We start from the raw sequence: 27814 nt of genomic DNA on the forward strand, positions 1-27814 counted from the left end.
CCCCTTCGGCGCCGCTGCGGCCCATTGGCATCCGCTGGAATTCTGCTGAATTTCATGTGACTGGTGTGGGGTTCGGGGCGGGGGGGGGGGTCTCTTAGTGGTCTAGGCCTTCATGGGATTCCCTGGTCCACCCCAGCCCCCCACCGGAGTGGAAAAAGAGAGCCTGTTTTGTAGAGGTCACAGTTCACCAGTGGTGGTTAAATTTGGCACGGGACTACAGGGGACACCAGAGAAGGGCCGTGCTAAGATTGTGCTGCCTTGGGGGACACAGTAGGGTGCGTGCGACGGACGTCAGCGCCTGCCCTGTATGCGCAGTTTAAGCGCTAATTTCCCCCTGACTGCCTTCCAATAAGCTCCCTCCTGCGTCCTACTGGGTCCGGATTTAAGCCACTTGCAGACGGCGACTGGTTTCACTTAACGCCCGATGGGGGAGGTCAGGTTCGGCGTCTTCACCCTCAAAATCACGCGGCATGATGGAATTCATGACTCTTCTCTGCGGTTGTCTTTGCCAGTGAAGACTTCCTACCAGGTTTCAGAACCGCAAACTATTTGTTGCATAATATAATATAACACATGGACATCAGGTGTGAAACATGACATAAATAAGCGTTACATTAATTTACTGCATTACACAGGTGTTATGACAGTATTTAAGCTAATTGTTACATTTCCCCTTGTATGTTGCAGTTTTTAAACGCTATATAGATGCTGACCTATATATGTCATCACTGCAAGTATATAGTTAATTCTGCACTAATGCTGTTAGAGAAGAAGGTATATTTACATGTTTAAACATTAATACAGGGGTCAGACTGACAGCTGTTTCCATCATTTAAGGTGCTGTAACTTTATCTTTCACACATTTTTTTTTTTTCAATAAACGTTTTGCCAGAATGTCCTGCTGCATTTTATGATTGGGCTTAATTTTTCTAACAGCTGGTGCTGAAGAGCTTGAATGTCTGGGCATTCCTCACATTTCTAAATGCCCCCGACCCATCCACCCCCCCCACCCCCCCCAGCCAAACACGCACGCACACACAGACACCTGGCTCCCCCGCTGACTCTCCAGCTCATTTCTATGATTTGTACGGCATCGTCCTGCCCCTCACTTCATATTTTGATAATGGAAATGTTGTTTTTAATTATGGGCCCCCTAAGAAGTGCCAGACTTCGCTTGAGTTATTCCTGCCGCTGGATGACTGGTTACATATGTTCTTCTTGTTGTTCTTGTTCTTAGTGCCTGTTTGGTTACTGCTTTGTTCCTTCCGGCAGCGGAGGTGGGTCATGCCAGGTTGTACAAACACACAGGAATCACATTTTCAACACATGGAAGAGCTTCATGTTTATTCAGATAGAAAGCATCTGAGTGGAAATCGGTGTCTTGATTATTGTGCTAAGGATGGATATAGGGAATTTCAGAGAGCTCTTAGACTGATGGTAACAGTCCCATTCAGACTGGCAGCATGCAGCGTTTACAGAATGGAAGCGGGTATCGGCTGTGGGCACGGTCAATGGAGTGAAACATTCCAGTATTATCGTAGACAAGCCAGCAGATGGATAGCTGCTGCCCTCACAGGGCCCTTACTGTCTCTGCTGCTTGCACTGTCTGCTCTGCCTGCGCTGTCCTGCTTTGTCTGCACCATCATGTTCTGTCTGCACTGTCTGCCCTGCATGCTTTGTCTGCGCTGTCTGCCCTGCATGCTCTGTCTGCACTGTTTGCACTGCCCACTCCGCCTGCTCTGTCTACACTGTCCTGCTCTGAGACTCAAATCTGCTTCCATGCCCCCCCCCCTGCCACTGCCAAACCCCAACGTCCTCCCCCACCCATCTCCAGTGCGACCTTTGAACTTTCCCTCCTGGTATATATAGCCAGTGTGACTGTGGCCAGTCTCCTGGCAGCCAAAATGAAGGGTATAGCCTCAGTCTGCTGCTTCGTCTCCCTGCTACTCCTGGCCTCAGCAGGTAAGGGGTGATCGCATGCGTCCGGCGTGAGAGTGGCGGGGTGGGAGGCGAGGGGGGTGTCCCCACTGGCACCGTGGACTCTGTGGCTTGCGGTGATAGGGGTGTCTCTGCGGGAGGCTTGGTGATAGTCACTGCAGGCGAGCCGACAGTGAGGGTCCAGAGCAAGGGCACGCAAACATGCCAGGGCCCGCTGCCCCGTGTCCTCAGCGCCGTCCCTAGGGCTCACCTTGGGTCGGCCTCTGCAGATCCGCCTTGTTTAGACGTGCGAGACTTTTCCCGGACTCTCCTGCTTCTTGTGGAAAGAGGCGGCGGCTCGCTGATGTTTGTGTTGGCTGTCATACTGTTGGACTGCGATTTAGTTCAAACCCGTATCAATGTCTTGGGGGGGGGGGGACGAGGGAACGTCGTTTAAAACCAGGAGTTTAAATCAAGACCGTGGCAGCTGACGGAACCTTCTAGGAGCTCCTTGGTGACGCGCTTGGCCGCCACATTCCTGTTTGCTCTGGAAAATGTGTTTCTGTGGCGGTCTGGGCTTGTGATTTCCGTGCATGTGTCCGGGCCGGTCAGCCTGCGCTCTCCCGGCTCTGCCTTATCATGCCAGCTGATGGAAACAGGCGGCTGCAGGGGGGGACAGGGATGGGAGATGAGCCCCCCCCCCCTTCTTCTGGAATCTGAGGGTGGGGATTAAATACAGAATAATATAGCGTCTTGTTCTAACGGCCTCCTTGCGATGTAAAGGTGGTTCACGGTCCTTTGCAGTGCGTTGAGGGTTACTGGTCCGCAGATGGCACTGGGGTACCACGGCAGAAAAGCGGCCTCTCGGTGGAGTATCGGCGGCGTGCTGGCGTGCCGGTCCCCCGCCGGAGCCCCCCATCCCACCACGGACGGTTGGCCGTACCCTTGTCTGTCCTTGGGACCTTTTCAGCCTCGGCTGGCCCGGCGTGTCCCGGCTGCCGTCAGGCGGCTAAGATTGGAAAGCGCACTGTAACCGGATACTGCTCATGGTGGATCCCCGCTCCCCCCCCCCCCCCCACCCCTTAGAGTCCCGGCACAGCTGCTGTCACCCTGCACTGTCACAATCGCACTTTATTCCCAGCGGCAGGCCTTATACGGTCATCCATTATCTTAGCGGGAGGAGTCTCTGCCAGTGGCCAGTACCGCCATGTTGCCGGCAGATTGTCAGTCTGGAGTCTCCCACAATAAGAGCGTTTGTGTGATGATGGGTGCAGGTTGGGATCAGCATTAGCAGGGTGCGAATCAGCCCCGAACCCCCGCCCCCTTAAACAGACACGCCACTCCCACGTGTCCATACCATCTACACCCACGGTGTCACCAGCAAAGTAACACAGAGATGCTCCAACCTTCTGCAGCAGATGTTCAGCAACGTGCTGCGGCAGACATTCCCCCCCACTTGCAGCGAGTGGCTGTCCATCTCCCGGTGCCGTTTTGTCTAAACCAACCAAACAGCCGCAAAAAAAAACCAAAAACCCAGTGACAGGTACTTGCTTTAGTGCCTAATGAACTTCTCCAACATTCTCTGCCATCTGCTGCTTCTGTTGGCAGCTATGAAGCCACAAGGGGAAGGGCAGCTAATTACATAGCCCCCGCTGTCAGGGAGCAGGATTAGCATCTGCTTCTGCCTGTTTCCTGTAAGCCGGGCCGAAATTCACCCAATTCATCATGCCATTCCCTGAGTGGAAATGAGGGATCCATTATCCTTTAGAGATGCTTTCGAGATTTTTATTTATTTATATGGTTGACAATTCCATCCATCCAACATCCAATGGCTTACCAGGGACAGGGCGGCAGGGAACAGAACTGTTTTTATAAACGTTATGGTTATGGCTCTTTATTTGGTATTTGTTGTCCCTCCAATCCACTAGAGGGCACTGTCAGTAAAGAATACTACATGTGAGGGCCACTTGCTTGAGAAGTGATATATTTTTACTACATGTGCTTGGTAAAATTTTATGGAGAGTATGGTGCCCTGGAAGGCTGACAAAGCATAAAATCCGTACTCTAGCTTTCATTGACAGCGTGTGGCATGATCTCAAAGGTGCTTACGGACAACATGAAATGTATCTTTTGGTGTAGTGGTGTATCTGCTGATACAGATACCAGCTGCTTCAGGCTTTCACCTAGACGCCTGTGGGTCCTTCTGGGCACTGACAGTGATGGGTTGCACTGTTTTTAAAACCACTTTTTTAAATGTATATTTTAAAGTTGCTACATTAATCTGTAATTAAATGTTCTGCGTTAGAAAAAGTGAGCCCCAAAGTAAGATACACCTGTGGGGGCTGGGTCTGGCAGTTCTGAAGTTACCTACTCACTGTCTGAGCTGGGGGGTGTTTCTGAGCTGGGGGGGTGTTTCTCGGCCTAGCTGTGCACCACTCAGGGCTACTTAATTCCAGGCACCTCCGGCACTTGGGTGAACACTTTTGAGAGACGGGGGCAGATGAGGAATGACAGAGCAGCTGCTTGGAGCTCGGGGGTGACACGACCATCACTTGTGCTCCTTTGTGTTGTGCTGTTCGCGGGCCGAGGGCGTTCCCCCCCGTCCCAGGCCTGGGTCCCTGCTATCTGTCTTCACAAAAGTAGCTCAGACGCAGCAGAAGTCTCACAACGTGACAAATAATTCTTTCTGGTTGGCTTTTCGGAGCTATAATTTTGTCACTGATATGTGTTGGACGGCCATGGAGGTGGTCAGGCAGATTCAGCTGTGATTTGTGGGGGGGGGCGGGGGGGGGGCTCATGTCTACAGAAAAAAGCAGTGCCAATGTGGTCAAGAGTCCAGCTGGGGACTTCAGGCTAAAGAAGAGTCAGGAGCGTGCTGTGTGGCTCACAGGGCCAAGCCTCTGTGCCTGTGTTCGGAAGGTCGCGGGTTCGAGCGGCCATGGGCCCTTGAGTAAGGCCCTTAACCCCCAGGTCCATGGGCTGCCCCTCACTGCCAAGCTTACACCTACATGTGTGTCTGTTTGTCATGGAGAGCAAGATGGGGTAGGTGAAAAGAAGATTTCCTCATGGAGATTGATAAAGCATTATTATGGGGGGGGGGGGGGGGGCACTTTCGCTTGGGGGAATCCCTATAGCAGCAGAAAGCAGACAAGGGAATCCCCTGTAAGCTGGGCGTCACCCTCTCTGGGCCTGAGGTCTCTTGTGGCACCGTTGGGTGGGTAACAGGGTGTCCTTGGTTGGAGCTCCCCGTACCCCCCCCCCCCATTCATGCCCGCATTATGAGATTCTTTATTTGTCACATGCATAGTTATACAGGTACAGCACGCAGTGAAGTGTATCCTGAACCGCTCATGCTTTGTGCAAATAACAAAGAAAATAGAAAGTAAATTGTAAAATCATTTATAGAGTGTAAACAGGAAAAAGAAAAATAACCTATGAATTTACAAGAGTGTATATACAAATTACAGGATGAAATACTGTGCAAGAAATGCTTGCACAGTACTCTCACTTAAGCCAGTCATGCATGCTTGCTGACAGATGTAATATAACTGTCTTGTGTCAGTATATAGTTCTACAGAGTGTCTATCCAATGTGTATGTGGGTGTGACATCACACAAGCACGTGTGTCTCTGTGAGGCGCTCAGTGTGCTCCTGTGCACTGACGTGCTTATTGTGATTTATCTGCACACGTGTGTGCGCTTTACACGCCCGTGTGCGTGATCCCTGCGTCAGACATCACGCCCATGTGCGTCTCGGGTTCTATGCTGTGAACCCAACAAGGGCTGCGGCAAACGAGGAATGTCAGTCTGACTGGGGGGTATCATTGTAGGGGGGTTAGAATAAGAGAGGAGTTCTGTACCTCTCTTTCCATCCACTGATCCGTTGTGTGGCTATTTTTGTCCCCATTGTGGTGCTGGCTGCCAAGACATGACACCTGTCACCGGCGTCATCTGCTCCCCTCCACCCCCCCCGGTTTGGCCCCACCCTCAAGTCCGTGAGGCCATGATACCATTTCCCAGAGTTCCAGTGGGCAACATCGACCCATTAGTTTGATAACGGGCTCCAGGGCGGTTGGCAGCTGTTAATCGGGACTCGCTTACGTGTGCTGGGCTCAGCTTGCTCAGAATTAGCTGTTAGGATTTTTTTAATCCTCGCCTGGGGCTCCTGGAACTATCCCCCCACCACCCCCCCCCACCCAAAAGACTCCCTCGTATCAGTAGAAAATCCCAGGAGCTCAGGGTCCTTTGCTCCTCCCTAATTTCATTAGTCTTAATTGAATCTGCCAAGTGCAGCCAGCAGCATGTGATCCCAAGGGCTCACCTGCACCAGGGCTGTGTTTGGGTAGCAAATCACACGCTACGCTATGAAGAATTGGCCGAAGGCCTCTGTTAAGGCGGGGCCAAGGCAGGAAGTGGAATTCAAGACCAGTACTGACTTCTCAAGGAGAACCCCCTGTACCAAACGTCATCCATCCATCCACCCACTTATCCAGTATTAGATCATGGTGTGCCAGCAAGCAGATTAGGCAGGGGACACCCTGGGTGTTTAAGATGGAAAAAACCACACGTGGTACAATACTTTCCAAGCAAGAGCTGCTCCTCATGCCTCGAATGATGTAGAGCTTCACAGTCAGCTCCAGATACCTTGGCTTGGAAAGCCTGTCCAGCCTTCTGACAGAGGGACCTGCCCGGGCGTCTCGCATGCTCCGCCTTCTCCGCTCTCTCATTTGAATTTTAGTCATGTTTAAGTGGTGAAGCATCCTTCAGAGCCAGGAAAGATGATGTATGAAGATTATGAATAGCACTACAACTCTCTGCCATTTGCCCCCCGTGTTTGTGAAGGTAGGTCTTCTCACCGGAGAGTGTTTGCTGGCCGATTCGTCGGCCGTGTTAAGAGTGCGCCATCTGCGAATGCATGTGCGACCAGAATGTTTGCCTAAACTGAACGGGGTTGCCAAGTGACAGCATCGAGCCGGGCAGGTGCTTAGCATTGGCATCCGTCGCTCTGGCACCCCGGGGGTTAAAGGCTGGCCTGCATCTGCCGTCACATTTCGTGTACGGAGGAAAGGGTGCCGTTTCAAGTCATGGCATAAAGCGTTTTGATCTTTTGCTTTGTCAGCCTTCCAGGACACCATACTCTCCTGAACATATTACCAAACAAAAATAGTAAATACACATCACTTCTCAAGCAAGTGGCACTCACATGTAGTATTCTTCACTGACAGCGCCCTCTAGTGGATTGGAGGGCCAGCGAGGACCTTGTAAAGACCGATAACAATGATGTTTAAAAAGAATGGCTTGGGTTTTCCTATCAGTGGTCTGCCGCCTGTTGAGGAAGCTCAAATGACAGGCTTTAAGCGATAATTTATGGGTGATGTCTGCTGCTTTTGCCAACTCAGGGGATTGTGTAGCGCCCCTTGGAAAGGGAGGGGTAACACTATGTGCCTCATGGACAGAAGAGCCCAGGATGTGTTCATGGACGTGGCCCTAATTTGGAATCAAGGCATCATGTAATTGTTACCATGCTTTCTTAACATTTTCAATATGAAGCTTAATCTGGAATCCTCTTTACCAGATATCCACCTACACTTTCGCACACAAGACTACACTATGAGATGCCGAATTACGCGTCGCAGAGGCTATCCGTTAATTTGACCTTTGATCCAAAATGGCCACACTGCGAGTACTGAGCAGGGAGCTTAGCTGCTCCCAGTCGGAAGATCACTGCATTGTCTGAGCCAGGATCACTGCATTGTCTGAGCCAGGATCACTGCATTGTCTGAGCCAGGATCACTGCATTGTCTGAGCCAGGATCACTGCATTGTCTGAATCAGGATCACTGCATTGTCTGAATCAGGATCACTGCATTGTCTGAGCCAGGATCACTGCATTGTCTGAATCAGGATCACTGCATTGTCTGAATCAGGATCACTGCATTGTCTGAGCCAGGATCACTGCATTGTCTGAATCAGGATCACTGCATTGTCTGAGCCAGGATCACTGCATTGTCTGAGCCAGGATCACTGCATTGTCTGAGGATCTTCAGTGAGCTTATTAGCTGACATCACCTTATTTTTATTTGAGTATGACTCAGAGGTTGAGTCCTTGTTAATGATGCCCTCAGCCAATCAGACGGTCGACGCCTGGTTGACTATCGGTGACGAGCTTCATGATGATGACAACGATGATGATGATGTCATCTTGTTTTCTTATGATGAAGAACTGGAATGTCACATATACATTTGTATAAATAGTGCTATCAGGTATGACGGATATGGTCTTCATGGTCATAATCAATGAATCCCTTGGTCTAATTCTCAGTGACTGGCCAAGGCATCCTCTCTCACAAAGGCCTTCTCAAACCGGAACCTTCCAGGAAGCCAGGTCTAGCTAGTGTGATGGAGTAATTATCTTCTTTCTAAGTAAAAAAACAAACAACCTGCAGAGTCTGAGTTATGTCCCATAAACTTCCAGTAACCAGAGCAGGGAGCCACGACGACAGGCTCTCCAAATGTTCAGGCTTGGCTGCAAGTGGCCATGTCCATTTACTTCGCGCCCCCCCCCCAGGATTTCGGCCTCCCAGTGCTGGTTTGATTCCCCTGGCCAAGAACACGGAGCCAGGATGGGCAGCGTCAGTGACTGCATTCCTGCCTCTCTCCCAGATCGCCTTGCCTGTTGGCATCTTCAGAGACACTGTTTCTAGAAGACCCAGGAAGCAGTGGGCCGCCAGTTTTTAATCTGCCAAGCACACGGCACTATGATGAGACAGGTGATTAGACAGACAGCCTCGGCCTTAATTTACTGTCCACTGCTCAAAGGTCTTTCTAAAAAATAAGCGTCATTGTCCCAGTCGTCTTTCTACCCCCACTGACTTGGACTTACACCTCAGGAATGAGTGTGAATGGAGAAAGAGGTATTTCAGGAGACATTTCAGTTATATCATTTCTGTTAGAATGAGAAGTTTCAGTAGTGTAATCCCTCGATTGCCTAGAGTGTCTCAGTAGTGAAATCATCATTAGAAAGACTAACTGCAGTAGTGTAATCTTATTTATAGAAACGCTATTGTCATTTTCATTATAAATGGAATCTCAGTAGTGTCATTTCAGCAATCTCCTTTATAAAGTATTTGCAGTTATATGTTCTCTATTAACAGTAGTCTTTTGTCAACTTAATCTCATCCCAGGACCAGCAACAATGCAATTTCAGTCTGCTTCTTTTTCGGGTGATTTCGTGTGTGTGGACATTTCAAAATATTTACAGTATTATACTGTTTACGAATTTAAGAATTTCACAGGCAGGATTCCAAAATTCCAAGACACTTTATAGATTGTAAAACCTGTATTTTTAAAAGTAAAACACTGATTACTGTATTGCGTTGATGGGATTGTCTGGCTGTTTAGTGACTATTGTCCCATATGGCTCCCATTTTGGGCTGCTGGCTTTTTTGTGTGCCTGCATGTGCACGACGTACTGGGGGGGGGCTGATATCTGTGTGGAGACGCTCCCATGATGCTCCCTGGGACATCGCATGCATAAGTGAGCCGTCAGCGCCGGCCTGCTGGAATCTGGACAGGCGGACGGGGATGATTTTATTAGTGCTTTTGTGCGGCCAGAGACCAGCCCAAACGCTCCACAGCCCTGGTGCGCCGAGGTGTGAATCACAGCCATCCTCTGACTGCCCCTATAAATAGCCTGATCCATGGCCTTGCTGTCGAACAGGAACTGGGGGCCACAGGGAGTACAGGGCGGCCGTGGAGGTCGCGGAGGGGCTGGGTATCCAAGGACAGCTCTAATAGGCTGCTAAGTCCCCTGGGGGGTTATAATTGGCCGGGAGTAGCTGTGGGGGTGTGTGGGGGGTACTTCTCTATCATTCTGGACCATGCTGTTCAAAGCTCATGGGTGTTATGAATTGGGGAGCCTACTTTTAGTCTTTCTAAAAACAATAGATCGCAGCCAATTGCATAACCTGAGGATAATGACATGGGGTGTGGGGGGACTGAGCTACAAAAAGGGGGTTTCTGATATTCGACCCAGACGGATGATGGACGACTCTCAACCTCGAAGTGCTTTTTATGTAATGTATTCCCACCTCTAACCCGGGCGGGACGAAAGGAGATGGGCTACCATGACACCCAGCCATGTGTCCTCGGGGCTCATTCCTCTGCGAGTCACATGATCCACATGGGTGTGGCCTAGCTGGTGTCACTACCTTAAATGGAGCCGTGCCAGTCAGGCCAGGTGCTGGTGCTGTAAGAATTCGGGGGACTTTCAGGCTGGGAGGCCCCCGGGCACCCTGGTGGAAGGGTCAGCGTGGGCCGTATGCGACGCCGATGCGGCCCCGGCCCTCTCTGATCAGCCTGATCACACAGATATCCTCGCTCCCATGCGGACGACTTCAAAGCCCGGGCCTCTGAATGAAAGCAGGGTCCGCCGAGTCGCTCTCCCACCGAGTCGTTCTGCCGCCGAGTCGCTCTCCCGCCGTGTTGCTCTCTCGCCGAGCGGTCCAGTGGAGTTTTCTCCCAGATGCAGTGATGCGATTCAGGATCCACGGCTGCTCTGCATCGCAAACCGCACGCCTTTGATGCCCCCAGGCCGCTTTGCCTCTCCGTAGGTCGCAGTCCGCTTGCACACTGCGTGTCGTACGTGGTGATTGTCGTGTCAATCCTGTCCGGTCACCATCTGGTGTTTGACCCAGTGACATAGCTATATATACTGGGGCCCATTTGCTCCAGTGGGTCATCTCACTTCCTATTTTTGCCACAAAACCTGATAGGCACCGTCAGCCGCCTCACGAGAATATCCCTGCTCCCCCCCCCCCCCCCCCGCCGCCCCCTGGTCACTTTGGCACGAGCTAACAGTCACTCCGGTCTGTTACCAACCAGGGTGGCCGTCATAGGCAAGCCACTCGCAATCCACTTTGACCTTTGACCACTTTTACGATTAATTTATACAATGAATTCCAGCAGGGCAGCAATCGCCAACCTTATTTAATGGTAAGAGCTCTGTTTACGGAGGAATGAATCTGGGCAACTATCGAGTCACCATGGTAAAGATTTACGACTGTTGGGGGGGGGGGTCCCTCTTGGTATCGCAAACGCCAACGAAGATCTGAAAGATCCACCAGTGCTTGGCAGCCACTGCAGTTGGGTAGTGCGAGCAGATTTCTACATGCATACGTAAAATTCAATTTTGGCACCAGAACAGTGCAGGGAAATGTCTTTGTCAGATGTTCAATGGAAGAGCCCCCCCCCTGGATTAAAGTGATACCTGCTGGTTGCCATGTCATTCTGGGAACAAACTAATAAAGTTTTAATGAAGAGATTGCTCTGCTTGGATGCTGTTTGGTGTTTTTGATTATCTAAGGGTCGTGTTTCCTAAGCGTTCCAGTGTTCATGGTCCTTATATATTTTCCACCGTTGCCCCCCGCACCCAACAGAGGAGGAGGAGGACAAGGAGGTGCTGACCTCGATTCTGCGGGACCGCTCCCACATCGAGGAGACGCTGCGCCTGGCTTCAGAAGAGCCCTCTAGCGACTATACGGGTGAGTACATGGTCCCGTGAATGTGGGGGGGCGGCCGGTCAGACTCGCACCCCCAAAGGTTTTATTTCTCCCTACTTGGGCGTTTTTTGGTTCCTCTCCTTCATGGTCTTCCGAGTCTCTTTTTGTGCCACTTTCCATGTCCCTGTTTCACGCACCATTTTGTATAAACGACTTAGCGATGGATTGCAACATTCTCATATCTGCCTTGAGGAGACTGTGTGGTGAAAGGCACTATATTATTAAAAAAAAAACAATTATTAAAGTGATTTGGGGGCCCAGGAGAGGACCAAGGGGGGCTTTAGGGGGTACCTGGACCTGGGCCATGTCTCCTGGACCCTTGGTGATATGCTGTGGTCAGAACCCCCACCTTGGGTTCTGGTTCGGGAGTGGACATGGTGGTCTGCGTACCGCCATGGGGTCTTAAGATTATAACTCTGCCCCCCCCCCCCCCCGCCCCACAGCGGCCCTGCAGAAACTGCGCAAGATCTACCACTCGTCCATCAAGCCCATGGAGCAGGCGTACAAGTACAACGAGCTGAGGCAGCACGAGATCTCAGGTGTGTGTCTCCGCCAGCTGCGATAAATCACCTGCGCAGCTACGTCACCCTTTGTCCACTAAGTACAATTCAGGGCTACATGTGTTCTAAAGCGTCAATTGCCGTGTCCTCGCGAGTCCATCAGCGTCGTCATGTGACCATGATTAAAGTGACTGACCGTCACCCTGTCGGCCACATTCTGTTGTTTTTTTACTGCATATTCGGTATGTTTTATGTGTATTTTGTCATTTTTAAAAATCATTTTATTATTTATTTTTTTTATTATATCTTTTTTACTTTTAAATCAGCGGTTTGAAATTTTGTTCTTAATGAAAAGTACTTTATAAAATAAATGTATTATTATTATTATTATTATTATTATTCCCTGCCCCCTGTCCGTTTCTCTTCTCCATGATCATAGTTTTATCCACCCCTCCTCCACCTTTGAGCTGAAATGGGTCATTTAATCTATACGGTATTTTCTATGAGTTTTTCTGTCATGCAGTGACCCTCGTTTAAGCAGACAGTGCCTTTCTAGTGTGGTTCAGGCCATAACACGACCAGTGCTAAGTGCATCTGTTTAGCCTTTGCCGTCTGACCGCTGTGGATGGTCATACTTGGCACAATAAATCAGAAAACTGTATTAAAAATCTGTTTTGGCTCTGGGATGACTGACCTTGCTTGCCTCACATCCCCATATGCAGCTTGCCGCCATGCACTGAAACAAAGCCTGCCCTCTAGTGGCTGAGCATGGTAGCTAACCGCACACTCCACATAATTAGCTTAAGCTCTCTTAACATAGGCATGCTGTGTGGCTTTAGGACAGCAGGTTAAGAGGTGATGCTCAAGAGGGTTGGAATTTTCTGAGAACAAGTGATATGGTATCTAGCTGGCAGGTCAGTGGGTTAACAAATCACTTTGTTGGTCTTTGTATTGGCTAATTTGCGAGCCCCACAATACAACCTCCCTAACCTCGTACTGACTTCCAGAAGACCACGTGAGAGAAGGGGGGGGGGTACCTACAGTGCATTTTTGGTAGAGCCAGGTAGTGACAAAACCTTTTAGTTCAGAAATAAGCCCTCCCCCGCTCCTGTGACTTTGGCCGTATGAACCCTAACCCTACTGGTGCTGCACAGAGCATCAGCTCCCCCCCTTGGTCTAACCATCTCAGTTCCGTAGCTGGCCGACACACCCTCTCTCTCTCACCACGGCTGTACCGCTTGTCATCCAGCTCACAAAAGCTGAACGAATACAACACAGCACTTTGTTGCTTAGCTCAGGAGTTCCCAAAGTGGGGGCTTGTGGGAGTTTTACTTCTTGAGGGCAGAAGGAAAAATGATTGGTTCAGAGCAACTAGAGGAAGTAGGACCAAGACATCTGATTGGTTGGATCCACCTCCTCTACAATGTGATTAGCTATTTCTCTGAACCAGTCATTTTTTCTTCTTCCTTCAGAACATTTATGTGTAAATAAAACTCCCACTATCAAAGTGGGGGTCGCAAGATGACTTCCAGGTTATGTTTATCAACTGTGATCAATTCCCCATTAACCCCGATCGGCAAAATGCACCCCTCCCCGCTCCGGTCGGCCATGTGGGGGCCACGAGTCTCTGGCCCTGTTATTTTGGGGGGTGCGGGCAGATAAGTTTGGGAAGCCATGCTTTAGTTGACATTCCTACCCAAGGCTCTGACAGCACATGGTGCATGACCATGATGAAGCAGTGCTCTGGCAGATCTTTGTGGTTCTCTGGACCTACAGCTGCCTTTGCCCTCCACCAGAGGCCTAAGTTCTGAGCTAAGAGCTGGTTATCTTCACAGTCTTATCATTCATTATTAAACAGACATTCTTTTCTAAGGATCAGGGGGTATTAAGAAGCTAAATGTACCGTGGAGTATCAGTATTTTAATTGTACTTGCATACCTGTTAAAGGTTTGAGTATACTTGTTGGGCACGTCATATATTTTTCAGTAAATACTGATGAAAAAACATTACAATATAAAATCAACATAAGTTGCCCCAGAGTGTTCAACTGAAACTCGTCAGAAATTGAAAACTGTCTATGAGTACTCAAAACAGACATCCCACCTTAGGCATATTGAAAACTGTCTATGAGTACTCAAAACAGACATCCCACCTTAGGCATATTGAAAACTGTCTATGAGTACTCAAAACAGACATCCCACCTTAGGCATATTGATTTCTGGGAGGCAGATGTTAGGACAATCGAGAGGAAAATGCGTGCCAGGCCTCGGTCTATACCATGGTATTTATGTAAAAAAAACATTTGTCACAGGTACCAGGTGAGTATTACACAGCGGCTCTGCCACATCCCCCCACGTCCTCCTGCCTCTCTCCACATCCCCCTTTTCTCTCTCGGAGTCTGAACATCGCTCTCTGTTACCTTCCGCCAGTCGCACATGGTCTCCCCCCCTCTCCCCTCTGTCACTTTCACTGCACCTGATTTCTGTGTTGTTTTCCTGCCCCCCCCCCTCAACCCCCCTCCCCCACACTCCATCTAACAGCCTACCCTGGACGAACCCTGGGGGCGTCAGCGACAGGTGGGTACAGCCCCCTCTACCCTACCCTGACACCCCGTATATGTCCTGGGGGGGGGGGGGGGGGGGGGGCCTGTCCAATTCTGCTTAATGACCAAACTCACCACACAGCATGTCATCACTGATGATACATACAGACCTGCAGTCCCTTCTTTGATTATTCAGAATCTACTTTGTGTCTGTATTATAAAGCAAACGATTCCCATTTGTTAGGAAGCAGTAACCCCCCAAAAGCCACACCCAATGAGACACGCCACAAATACTTCAATTCCGTTTCACACATACTGTGTCATACACTTAATAAAAATGTGCCTGTTGAGTCGAGGTATATTCCGTCAGATTTGAAATAATCCAACAATAAATCAAACAGTAAACACTGAAAAAAATCTATCAGTTAAATTCTCAGTGCACTAATAAAATCAGCTGAATTGTTAATCCACTGAAAGGGGACATGCTTGTTTTATTTACTTTTCATCAAGTACAAACAGCTGAGTGGAGGTTTCCAAATAATTATTTAACGTTAAAATAGGGAATCTTTTTTTAAATTCCACAGCCTAAATGGGAAACTTTGGTGAAAACTTCTCCATCTGATTTATATTACGAATCATGTATATATTAATATTCTAACAAGTCAATCACCTTGATTCAGGGTGATTCCTCTTATACGTGAGGAATGAGAGATAGGAGAAGCGGTTCCTGAGCCGTATCGCGAAGCACGTCTGACATCACCTGTGGCCGGGGTCAAAGGGCGTGCCATGGGGGTGGGCGATACAGGCGGCCTTCGAGTGGGCGCATGGGGTCTGCAGGCGAACCAATGTCGAAGGACAGAAGAAACTGCCTGGTCACCATAGAAACGATGCCTTGTTTTACGCTTTATCTGCTGACTCACTCAGGCGAAATGGCAAAGAAAAGCGTATCACCATTTACCTAGCAGTTCCCCAATGCGGTCTCCCGACAGCACTTTACACTGCACATCCTCTGCCTCGTTTCTTCCAATCACACTGTTTCCTCTTTAGCGTCACGGCCAATCACACTGTTTCCTCTTTAGCGTCACAGCCAATCACACTGCACTTCCTCTTGCGCCACTCAGCTCAGCTTGTGCTGTAGGGCTGCTTAAAAGTCCATGTTGCGTGTGAAGGCTGCTTTTCGCTTCACCCTCTGAGTTTGTGTGCGTGCGCGTGTGTGTATGTGTGATGTACCTGCTCTTCATAACGCTTTTTTCGTGTGAACCATCCAGACGCCATTGCCTGCATTGATGAGTCCCACTGATCAGCTCAGTCTATGTGTAAATGCAATGTGCTTTACAGTACAGAACTGAAAAGACATAGCTTGCTTATGGGGGGGGGTGGGAGGGGGCTACTTCTACAAATCTCACCCAATCCCAAAAGGTGAGGTGGAGGGAACAGAACAGACATAACGTTGACGTAACCCAATACCGTGTTTGAATGCGACGTGAAAAAAATCGTGAAGACTTGTCGCTGTTTCTGTTTTGACGGCATCTCCCAGTCTTCCTTTCTTCTCTGCAGATGGAGAGATCATGTCCAAGCCCATGGTGCTCTTCCTGGGTCCCTGGAGTGTGGGCAAGTCCTCCATGATCAACTATCTACTAGGCCTGCAGGACACACCTTACCAGCTCTACACCGGTATGCACCGACAACGACCGACTAAATAGATACAGCCTGACTACTTCGCCCACCAAATCCACATTGGTAATCACACCTGCCCACTCTTACAATATAAAAAACCGCAAACTATGTTTTACTTGACATCTCATCACACTTATGCGCCCCTACTGACCCTTAGCTGCCAACTCCACACTGGTAAATACACAAATTCATGCCAAACACAGAAAGATTACATGCAAAGATGCACTGTCACGCCTTCACCTCTCCCCTGCCTCTCCGTCAGGTGCTGAACCCACTACTTCGGAGTTCACAGTGATCATGCACGGTGAGAAGATCCGCTCCATCGAGGGCATCGTGATGGCAGCGGACAGCTCCCGTTCCTTCTCGCCGCTGGAGAAGTTCGGTCAGAACTTCCTGGAGAAGCTGGTCGGCATTGAGATGCCGCACAAGCTGCTGGAGAGAGTCACCTTCGTCGACACGCCCGGCATCATCGAGAACCGCAAGCAGCAGGAGAGAGGTGAGACCCAAGTGATAAGCGTTTACAAAAAGGTCGACGGTGTGAATCTCAGTAGGTTCAGGAGGGCCATGAACCCCCCCATTTCCAACTGTAAAGCCATGAAATAAGTAAAATAAAACTGAAAACTTTGCAAGCCACTTTAAAAGCTTCTGTTTCGCTTTTTCAGTAATGCGTAGAGAAGGACACAGGGCTATCCCACCATGCCGCTCTACTGGAATTTATTTTGCCCACTGTATCCCACAATGAAAGACATTTTTCAAACTGTAGCTATGGTATATAAATGAATAATTTATTATTCTTTGTTGCCCCCTCCCATCTTCAGGCTACCCCTTCAATGACGTATGCCAGTGGTTCATAGACCGCGCAGACCTGATCTTTGTGGTGTTTGACCCGACCAAGCTGGATGTAGGCATGGAACTGGAGATGCTGTTTCGGCAACTCAAGGGCCGGGAGTCCCAGATTCGCATCATCCTCAACAAAGCCGACAGCCTGGCCACGCAGGACCTCATGCGAGTCTACGGCGCACTCTTCTGGAGCTTGGCGCCGCTCATCAATGTGACGGAGCCCCCTCGTGTCTACGTCAGCTCTTTCTGGCCTTATGATTATGCCCCGGACACCAGCCGCGAGCTTTTCAAGCGCGAGGAGATCTCCCTGCTGGAGGACCTCAACCAGGTGATCGAGAACCGACTAGAGAACAAGATCGCATTCATCCGGCAGCATGGCATCCGTGTGCGAATCCACGGCCTGCTGGTGGACCGGTATGTGCAGACCTTCAAGGACAAGATGAGCTTCTTCAGTGATCCAGAACTGGTCTTCCAGGAGATTGTGGACGACCCCGACAAGTTCTACATCTTCAAGTCCATCTTGGCCAAGACCAACGTCAGTAAGTTTGACCTGCCAAACCGTGATGCCTACCGCGACTTTTTCGGCATCAACCCCGTGAGCAGCTTCAAGCAGCTCTCGTCCCAGTGCTCCTACATGGGTGGCTGTCTGCTGGATAAGATCGAGAGGGCCATCACCAATGAGCTGCCCGGCCTGCTCAGCAGCATCTCCTCGGGGAAAAACCCCACCCTCTCCTCCTGCGAGGCCACCGGCTGTGGAGAAAAGCCCAAGAATCGCTACCGGCGACACTGAGGGAATGTCAGGGGAGAACGAGGGAGAGGGGAGGAGGTAGAGGAGAAGGAGGAGAAAGAGGAGGAAGGATGAGAGTTGTATAAATGGTAGCGCTGTCTGAATGCGGCGCCCCCTGGTGGTCCATGTTGTCTACAGAGGGAAAAGATGTTTTTTTTCTGCTTGATGTTACATTTTTCTTTTGGAAGACTGAAGGGTGGGAGTTTGGCGTGGAGGGGAGGGCAGAGCTGAGGGGGCGGGATAAACAGGCGTTAAAAGCCACAGGTGTTTGTGAGATTAGAAGTTGGGAGTCGCAGAGAATGTGTTGAGAGCTTACGTCGTCCGCCTCCTCTCCTCTCTTCCCTGCAAAACAGCGAACAAAAAAAAAAACTGTCTGCGGTCTGGGAAAAAATGTGATCAACAAGAAATAATTAAAATTCTGAAAAAAAAAAAATTGTAAAAAAATAAAATAAAAAGTCCTGAGAAAGTCCTGACTTTAGCAGCCGGTGCCAACTCCCTTGTATGTGAATAAAGTGGGTTAAATGGAAACAGGAGTTTGCCAGTTGTGTTTGCAAGTTTGTATTACATTTGATTAAACTTTAATTTTTTTAAGCTGTAGATGTGGTGGAAAATGACCAGCAACCGAACACAAGCTAATTTATTATTGTTTTTATTGTTATATTTTTTAAGTGTCTGAATCTGTCAGTGTTATTTTCACAGATTACCTTAAAATACAGCTGTGTAGCCGTCAATGCTAATTTGCTATCTGCCTTAGTTTTAGCCCTTTGTAAGTAAACGCTAAACACTGCATGTCCGGTGATATTAAAGGCCTATATGTTACCTCCCATTTCTTTAGTCACTATTATTCCATGTGCGTCGACCTCTTGTGGGAACGGCCAGTAAGTCAGCTAGAAGCACGTTCGTTAATCCCTGCCGTTACAGACCCGATGGAGAAGATCCCACTATGGTCTGTGTTCAGCTCTCGTCTAAGCAGCAGTCTGCAATCCGCCCATTGAGTCTGGGGTAAAGGTCAGGGGTCAAGCGGGGAGCACAGAGACATTCGTGTCCTGCTTTGTCATTAAAGCCGAGGTCAGATGTACATAACATTCTCCGGTGGGGGGGGGGCTGTGTCTATTTTAGGAATTGGAGACCAGCATTAAATGTGACGCGTGGATAGAGGAGTGACAGGACACCAGTGACGCCAAAGTGGCCGGGGACGCGTGTTACTAACGTGCCGACAGACTTACGGTCGTTAAGTCTAATGGGACCCCACCAGTCGGGGTCAAACGACCGCTTTCCATGATAAAACCCACAGAAGACAGGAAACCAGGCAGATGGAGAGGAAGAGAGAGGCCCTTTAGCCTCTCAAAGTGGTGCACTCCAATTATATTAAAATATTATATATAAAAATTATTAAGAATGCAGTTGCATTGCAATGCATTGTGGGGTATTAATCATATACCTGGAAGCACCAGAGGCAAAATCAATACTGTACACAGGAATGTTTAAATAAGGGAATTTGGTGAAAGACACCTTATAAAAGGTATAGTGGTCTCAATAGAACAAATGCAGCAAGTACAGTTTTCTAGATTCCCTGAATCTTCAAAAGGAAGTCAAGTCAGGCTAGTTAGAGACAAGCCTGGCTATTTTCTTCTGTTGTAGTTACAGTTGTTGTCCACCAGAGGGAACGCCATTTTCCTACACTGTCCGAAATCCGAATGGGAAACCCTCGTTAAAGGCTAGCGAGTTTCCGTCACGCACTCAGGTCACACGTGTATATAGATACTCTAAGCTTTGTCGTCTAATGGTATGCTTGCGGGGGAAAAGTATTGCTATTCTTAATGCCTTAAACTCATTCAAAAATACAGATTCCCTCTAGTTTGCAAAGTACAGATGCATACACATAGCTAAGTGAAATTACTATTCAGAGACACAGAAAAACAAGCCTGCACGCAAATTATTTTGAGATACACGGCTGCTCTCCACAAGAAACAAAAGCATATATATATCGCAGTAGGTAAATAGTAATATCATGATCTTACATTAAGACATAGCTGTTCAGTGTGCAATGATAATGAACACTTTTGTCAATTTAAAAGTGTCTTGAATTAAACTTCATGAGGCAAGGTTATCAATAATAAAGATTTGTGACTGAATGTGACAAGATTGTGTTTCTCTGTGTATTTGTATATGGCAAACTACTAAAAACAAATGTATTACGTTACAATTGCTGGTGTCCCTGTCCATGCCAACTCTGCAATCTAACTCATCGATATCCCTGAAGCATTTCATGCGAAGTGTCTCTCTTGTAGAGTGGCCCCGCCTGTCCAAGATTCAGACTGGCCAATCATAAGCCTGCTTCCTGGATCTATGCTCCTCCCACGCATCCCCATCCCTACAGGCTCCTCCTCCTTTGAGGTTTCCCTGATTCCCAAAGGAGTAACATACAAGTCAGTGACATCATCATCAAACCGGCTGATGCCTGATGACATCAGAGACGGCCCTGGGATCTCCTTCCGACAGCGAATAGATGACCAAATACAAATGTTCCTCGGTATTTATTGGTGTTTTCCTCTCATATGTAAAGCATTTGCAGCTGCATTCCATATATGAAGTGCTATATAAATAAAGATTATTATTATTAATATGCGTATGGGGCTAAAGAAGTCATAATACAAACCTACTAGCCACACAAAAATACAGTATGACTTAATAAATCATCACTGTCTAATGAAAACTGCTTATGTAAACTTCTGGTGATTGGGGCTTTTTACTATAGATGCAATACACCCTTTTGCCTGTCCGGTGATACTGCTTGACATCTAATTGTCCGATAAAAAGACACTTTATGAAGACATCCCTCTGTCTCATTAGGGGAGCTTCCTGTCATGGCAAATGTACAGATCAACAGGGTGCTGATCATGTCCAAACGTTTAGACTAGAGGCCGATAACCAGCCGAGTTCTTCTAATATAGTGAAAAGGGAGACGAGATGCGTAATATGGAAATCATGCAGGTCTGCATCAGCTGACAACAATCCACACAAGTCCCTTTAAAACATTAAACTCTTCGCTAATGGCTGCGTCTCATGTCATTTTAGGTTTATTTTGTAAAGCAGTTTTTGCACGCTCCTGAAAGAATGGATTTTTGGACGTACCTGTTTTTCATCAGACAGCGAGGATCGTAAACCCTGGGCACCCGCAGAGGTCTCCGCTTCCTTATCAACACTGGCCTGACCCCCCTCCACCTACGTGAACATGCGCCCCCCCCCTCCAGCTGACCTGCACTGGAGCTTTCATGCGCTGCCCCCCAGCTCCAGACCTGAAACACACCATCCCAAACATCTACAGATATTCCAAACACAGATATACAGTCAAACAGCACGATGACCTCACACCTTCGTGGCTGTACGTTCAGGTCAAGCCTCTGTTTGTACATAGTGCGCACTTCCTCCCCATTTTCGCATGGACTTGCGCTCATATGCAGTTTTGATAAACTGGTGCATGTAAGTTGCTCATAGTGTGTGATTATGTGTAAGTGCCCTACAATGCACAGGCGTACCATCCTGAGTAGGCTTTACCATATTTCCTGATCCAGGTTTGCAGCTCACTGTGGGATAGGCTTATCATTGGGATAAGCTGTCATGGAAAATGGACAGATGGACACAGAGTTAACGGTATGGAACTGTCTCCCAGACTGCTTCAGACTGCCAGACGTCCTGCCAGAGGTAAACTGCCATGTTCTTTCTGTAAAACTCAGGGTTGTAACTCTAGGTTCTCAGGGTTCATGTTTTATGCCCTTTCTTCACTAAATTTCCCAGTGAGCTAGAATAACCCCTAGTCTATTCATTCAATATTTTATATAGCGGCTATTGGTGCAACTGATAAGAATATTTGCCTGACGGCAAATAGACGAGAACGAGCAAACGAGTGTGTATTTTACTTTTAACAACCGTGACAAGATTGGAATTCCGCAGACCTACTTTCTCGCTTGCGGAGATTGTCCTCACGCCGACCTCGGAGCGTGGAATCGGGACCAGCTGAGACAGGGCAGTGAAATGGGCTCCTGTCCTCGTGAGCAGAAACCTCAGAGAGTGGGCTCTGTTGGAGGAGACACTGCAGACCCCGCCGACTATCACAGAAGTACAGCCACTGTGCCAGATGCTGTGCAGGGTGCTGATTATGAGCCAGCACTGCTGCGCAGTCATATAGCCATTCCTTGACTGGAAGGTGCCTGCACAGGCACGAGGATCGAGGCCTGGCAGCCTGCACATGGCTCACGGGCTCTTTCAGGAGGATCAGATGACAGTTTTGTTTTCATTTATGGGTTTTGGTTCAAATTTAAAGTTCCATTTTCATTTCCTAAGAAAATTTAACAGTTTACAGTTAAGGCTGACTACATAACCTGCACATAGATCTTGTTTTTTTCTAGTTTTCTGAAATCTATGTCTATCCATAAATATGACTCATTTCATTGAATACAGTTGGTCTCCAAGTGCAGTTGGTAGGTTTAACACGGGACCAGTGCTGCTCCGCTTCTAGGAAGGCACACTGTATTCCTGGTGGGCATTTTTTTCCTAGTGGAGGTCGATGAGATTCACTCACGAATGTGCGTTTCCCGTAGTATGCTGCGCCAAAGAGCTGGCTGCCCTTTTCATGGAAACTGTTTCGCTTCCACTGACGCCAGAGCAACCACTTAGACATAATAGGAAATATTTACGACTCTATTTTCGTCCAAAACGGACCGCATATGGGTAGATATACATATACGTGTCATATACAATGTACATTTAATATACGATTAATGCACATTTCTATGAAAAGTGCACCATCGAGGTTTCCTCGCCAAGCTACGTCTCTGTGTGTGAGACCCTGTTGAAGCAGCGAAAATAAAAATTAGTATAGAAAGCAGAAGGGTGGGGGCGCGCTCGGACGCATTCATTGCGGTTCAGTAAGGAGGGAAAAAAAGTTGACACCCCACCTCCATTTGAATGCGTGCTCGTCACCCTCCACTTTCTCTCCCAAGTGCGTGCACGTATCCCCATCTCGCCCCCTCCCCTCTATTGCATTACTGTAGCTGCTCTCTCTGCTCGCACACACGAGATCAGCCGCTGGGCTGCGAATTGAGAAATCTCCGAGAAGATGGTGGCAGCCGCGGCTCCGTCGTCCCCCTTCGGGTAGATGAAGCTACCGTTCCGAGGCAGCGTTCGCCGGACAGAGTGACATGGGCACGGTCGGGAAACGGGGCAGAAGGTAATCGATAAGGAGAAGAGCCCGGCACGGTCCTGCTACGGTGCCCGATCGTGCACAGAAGCGAGGAGCAGACCTGCTCGGAACTGAGGGACTTCTAAACGTGAAGATCGTCCTCGTGCCCAGTCGGTGCGCTCTGGCTCGAGACGCAGGACCGACGGTGCACTTTCCTGCCGGAGTTCAAGAGCGGAGGGAGACTTGGGGGCAGGGGAGGGCTTGCAATTAAGCCTTATCTTTCCATGCGTTTGCTGTCTGCTGTCTGGAGAGTGGGATCGTGGCCTGAGAAAACTTTAAAGCCGCACGTCGGAATCATAAGGGCATTCATACGGGAGCCGATTTTTTTCTCCACGTTTTTTATGCATACGTAGTATTGAAGTTTGATGTTCATTTTTTTCAGAGCCTTTTGTGGGACTAGCTTGAAACAAACATATCTTGATAGCAGCAGAAATACTGGAGCCGCCTGGTAATGGAATTTATACGTTAATATCGAATTATAATGCCGATTATTTTTCATAGTAATGTGCATTTTTAACTATACCAGTTAGCGGGCTAATTATAGCTGATTATTTCTAAGATTTGTGCGCGTGGGATACAAATATTGGGATACCGCCGCTATTTTTAATGCTATTTTGGAGCTGTCACCCTAATTATATTTACCACGTTGTCGTCTTCGGATTGCAGGGTTTCATCTAACCGTGCTCTGCATGAACTTGGGATACCAGCCGACAGAGATCCGGAGACTGAGCTCAGGAAAGGACGGGGCTCTTGCCATGGGAATACTTCCGAATAGGCCCTCTCTGTAGCGGCGGGGGGGCATGTACGTTCAGCCTAACGGGCTCCGGCTGCCTATTTCACATATCAGCCTTTGGATATTATCACAGCAATAAGGAATTGTTGCTCCACACTTACACCCAACTGCCCATAAAGCTCTAGTCTGTCGCGTAAAGGGCGAGCCGGGAAAGTTGCATTGGTATGAAAACAAACTGTGCAGGCAGGGGTTTAATTTATTAAGATGCGAAGTGTCCGTGCTCAGTTCAGACAGCGTCCGGGAAAAGGGAAAAACGACGCGTTATCTTCTCCGGAGCTATTTCGTGCAGGTCCTTCCCGGCAAAGGGCGTCGGGTGTCAATGGAAGCGTATAGATGCATGTAAACTTGGCAACTTTGCGTCCTTGGTAACTTTGCGAACGGGCATTTATCCTTTTTTACTGTCTTTTTTTGGATCTGAAAATAATTCGGAAGGGACGGGGCATTTGGACGAAAATAAACACAGTGATATTCGGGGAGTCGGAGAAATATGAGACGTGGATGTGGTTTGCTGTGGGATTTCGATGTCAGTGAGCTGGAAAAGGTGAAGCGTGCGAGGTTTGCGAGGCGCGGAGGAGGCGGCGGCTTGCGTGCCGGATCCCGCCGGCCGAGCTGCCACGGGCGCCAGTGTCTCGGCGGAGCTCCACTAACCGCCTTCGTTGTCTGATTTTTGCCGCGGAAGGATGAACGGACCGCCCGTCGCCCACGGTGGGCTGGCTGCCGGCTCCGCGGAGTGAGACCTTTAGCACAGTCCCGACCGCGGAGCTTACTGCCATTGAGCCGCCGCGGCGCTTCACAGCAGAGGAAGGTGGAGGAATGTGGATGTTGACGTCATTGGAGAAGTAATGAACTACTGAAACCTCTGGGACTCTCTTCAAGTAGAAGAGCCGCTTACACAGCGGCCCCCCTCCCGGGTGATTCTCTTGTCGTTTTCTGCTACGTTAGTACTTGTCTCATCGTGGAACCACAGCACTGTGGGGAAATTTTTCACCTCAAAACCAGTCTCCACTCCTGATAACTCTGTTGCCTTATTCCGTTCCTTCACATACAGCAACATGGCCTCGCCCCAGCTGCTCCTGCACAGCACGGAGGTCAGCTGCGATTCCAGTGGGGACGGCGTGGCATCCGTGCGGATCAACAGCAGCAAGGCACACAAACAGCAGCTGCAGCAACAGCACAATGTAGGGGCCACCTGCGGTGGAGGGGCAGGGGGATCCAAGCACTGCAAGTACAGCATTTCATCCAGCTGTAGCTCAGGGGAGTCAGGTGTGCGGAGGGTCATAGTCAGAGGGCACCGCAGTCGCCGAAGAATGCCGCAGCTTTTCGAGAGGTCCAACGGGCAGTTCTGGGACCCCGGCTTCGACTCGCCCATCCTGGAGGAGGCATGCCAGGAGAGGTGTTTCCCGCAGACGCAGCGGCGCTTCCGCTACGTGCTGTCATATTTGGCCGTCGCCAGTCTCCTTTGGGGCACCTATTTTGCCGCCAATTCTGCCCACTGCAGCCTGAGCGCCTTCCTCGTGCCCACGGCCGCCTTCCTGCTGATTTGCCTGCTCCTCTTCCTCTTCACGTTCACCCACCTGTACGCCCGCAGCTACAGGCAGGCCTCGCTGCTGCTCATCGCCGTGGCCTTTGCCCTCACCTTGGCATCGCAGATGCAGGTGGCCAGCTTCGAGGACACCGAGAGGAGCCCTCCGGATGAGGGCAGCGGGGTCCTTTGGAGTGGGAACCTTAGCACGACCGAGACCCCCTCAGAAGGCAACTCCTTAACCCCCTGTGTCTCCCCCGTGGGCACCTTCTCCCTGTGCATGGAGGTGCTGCTCCTCCTCTACAGTGTGCTCCACATTCGACTGTATGCTTGCGTGCTGCTGGGGCTGGTCTACTCCGTGCTGTTTGAGGCACTGGGGTGGGTGCACCTGGCCCAAAGGGATAGTGCTTCTTTTCTGGACCTCTCCGATTCGGACTGGGCCACCCTGCGCTGGCTAGTGCCAGCCAAGGCGCTGCTGCACTTGTGTGCTCACGCCATCGGCGTGCACCTCTTCATCATGTCCGAGGTCCGCTCGCGCAGCACCTTCCTCAAGGTGGGACAGGCCATCATGCACGGCAAAGACCTGGAGGTGGAGAAAGCGCTGAAGGAGCGCATGATCCACTCTGTGATGCCGCGGCGTGTGGCCGATGAGCTCATGAAGCAGGGTGATGACGAGGGCGAGAACTCGGTCAAGCGCTATTCCACTGCCATGGCCGCTGCCGCCTCTGCCAGCCCCAAGGGTGGCAAGCGCAAGAAGACCTCCATCCCTCGGGGCCAGATCATCTTCCGGCCCTTCAACATGCGCCGCATGGATCCCGTCAGCATCCTGTTCGCCGACATCGTGGGCTTCACCCGCATGAGCGCCAACAAGTCCGCCCATGCCCTCGTGGGCCTCCTCAATGACCTCTTCGGCCGCTTCGACCGCCTCTGCGAGGTAACCTGCTGTGAGAAGATCAGCACGCTGGGCGACTGCTACTACTGCGTGGCCGGCTGTCCTGAGCCACGGCCTGACCACGCCTACTGCTGCATCGAGATGGGCCTGGGCATGATCCAGGCCATTGAGCAGTTCTGCCGGGAGACACGAGAGATGGTAGACATGCGGGTGGGTGTCCACACAGGCACCGTCCTCTGCGGCATCCTGGGGATGAAGCGTTTCAAGTTCGACGTCTGGTCCAACGACGTCAATCTGGCCAACCTCATGGAGCAACTGGGTGTGGCTGGGAAGGTGCACATCTCCGAGGCCACTGGCCGGTTCCTGGATGACCGCTATCAGTGTGAGGATGGCCAGGTGACGGAGCGTGTTGGCCACAGCGTGGTCACAGACCAGCTCAAAGGTAAGAGTTCTGGGCAGCCGGGGGGTAGTTGGGGGTATATTGAGAGTTTGATGGGTGGGGAGATCTACTGTAGGTTGTGGTATGGCTATACAGGAAGTGATGTTGCTTGGACTAACCAATTAGGGCTGTGCATTAATCTTATTGGCTACAGGTTAAGTTTTGTGCTTTAATAATAAGGTGACTCATTTTGAGGTGAAGAACAGCTGCTGAACCCAGGCATTCTCATCCATTGAATAGCAGGTGCAGAGGTGATTATGGGATGTGGGGCTTTATGGAAGTTGACTGTAGTTAGTCCCTGACCACCTCCATTTAGGTGAGCAGTATGTAAATGGCTGCTCCCATCTGTTCTCATGATTCCTCTGCTGATCCTTTCCCTGAACTCATCCCGGTGAATAATGTAAACTTGTGGGTGGTGGTGTTAACTTTCACTTATACACTCACTCACCAAACCAAACCCTCGTCTTGCATTGTCTTCAGCTTTCGCTGAGCGTAATTTCAGAATCGGAGGTTGCCGTCATGGTGGTTAAGATCCCCCGCTCTTCTTAGTGATGTTGAAGTGGTGTTTTGGTGATGTGCAGCAGTAGTAGGTGACGTGACTCTTCCTAGGCTCCCCTGGTGCTGACTCTTGTATGGCTGCCCCCTCGCGTGCCTACCTCACCCCTCCCAGCTGCCACAGAGGCTCTGCTGGATTCAGAGAGCCGTCCTCTGTACGCAAGATGGGTCCTTTTCATTCTTCTGTTCCCACCGTGGACAAAAAGTCCCCCCACCCACAAGGGGCATTGGGATATCATGGCTTTGGGTGCGATGGGGTCGTTAAGTCCTCACCGAGTCTCCTTGCCGTAGACATTGATCCATCCTCAGTGCTGTCGCCGGTGACTCATGTTACCGTAAAGGACAGAGTAACAAGGCCTGACCTCTGGCTCTCTGTTCCAGCACGGCGTCTGCCAAATCCGACGCCTCTAACGTGTTTACCGTTATTTATGCACTGCCCCCCCCCCCCCCCCCCATTCCCTATTGGCCAAGGTGTCCATGCTGGACTGTCCAGTAAAGGAAAGGTTCAATACCAGTGTCTTAATGAGCTTATAGCGTTCGTGTCCGTGGT

At 49.8% G+C, this 27814-nt stretch overlaps 2 protein-coding genes across 4 annotated transcripts in view; both read left to right on the forward strand.

Annotated features, from left to right (window-relative positions):
• The first annotated feature begins 1809 nt into the window (after nucleotides 1–1809).
• Nucleotides 1810–18647, forward strand: srl (sarcalumenin). Of its 2 annotated transcripts, XM_023810586.2 has the most exons (7): nucleotides 1810–1962; nucleotides 11353–11457; nucleotides 11919–12014; nucleotides 14516–14551; nucleotides 16075–16191; nucleotides 16457–16690; nucleotides 17013–18647. In XM_023810586.2, exons 1-7 carry the CDS (start codon nucleotides 1905–1907, stop codon nucleotides 17822–17824), a joined length of 1458 nt encoding a protein of 485 aa, XP_023666354.1. In that variant the 5' UTR covers nucleotides 1810–1904; the 3' UTR covers nucleotides 17825–18647. The 2 variants fall into 2 exon arrangements, with proteins under 2 accessions (XP_023666354.1, XP_023666355.1); XM_023810587.2 differs by lacking the exon at nucleotides 14516–14551.
• A 4144-nt stretch (nucleotides 18648–22791) lies between these two features.
• LOC111843208 (adenylate cyclase type 9) overlaps nucleotides 22792–27814 on the forward strand; it is a 31294-nt gene continuing 26271 nt past the window's right edge. The window contains exons 1-2 of one of the 2 annotated variants that reach the window (XM_023810585.2): nucleotides 22792–24767; nucleotides 24905–26712. In XM_023810585.2, coding sequence (XP_023666353.2) covers nucleotides 24909–26712 — 1804 coding nt within the window. In that variant the 5' untranslated portion in view covers nucleotides 22792–24767; nucleotides 24905–24908. Of the gene's footprint in view, nucleotides 26713–27814 lie in introns of both variants that reach the window. The other variant, XM_023810583.2, reaches the window with a different exon arrangement.

This window comes from Paramormyrops kingsleyae, chromosome 22 (assembly GCF_048594095.1).
Source record: "Paramormyrops kingsleyae isolate MSU_618 chromosome 22, PKINGS_0.4, whole genome shotgun sequence".
NCBI lineage: Eukaryota > Metazoa > Chordata > Actinopteri > Osteoglossiformes > Mormyridae > Paramormyrops > Paramormyrops kingsleyae.

What these genes read in the sequence shown, in the direction of transcription:
- srl (XM_023810586.2), top strand. Translation starts at nt 1,905, where the DNA reads ATGAAGGGTATAGCCTCAGTCTGCTGCTTCGTCTCCCTGCTACTCCTG. An exon ending in GCTACTCCTGGCCTCAGCAG is followed by an intron (nt 1,963 to 11,352) that starts GTAAGGGGTGAT and finishes CGCACCCAACAG; the next exon opens with AGGAGGAGGAGGACAAGGAG. An exon ending in ACCTTACCAGCTCTACACCG is followed by an intron (nt 16,192 to 16,456) that starts GTATGCACCGAC and finishes CCTCTCCGTCAG; the next exon opens with GTGCTGAACCCACTACTTCG.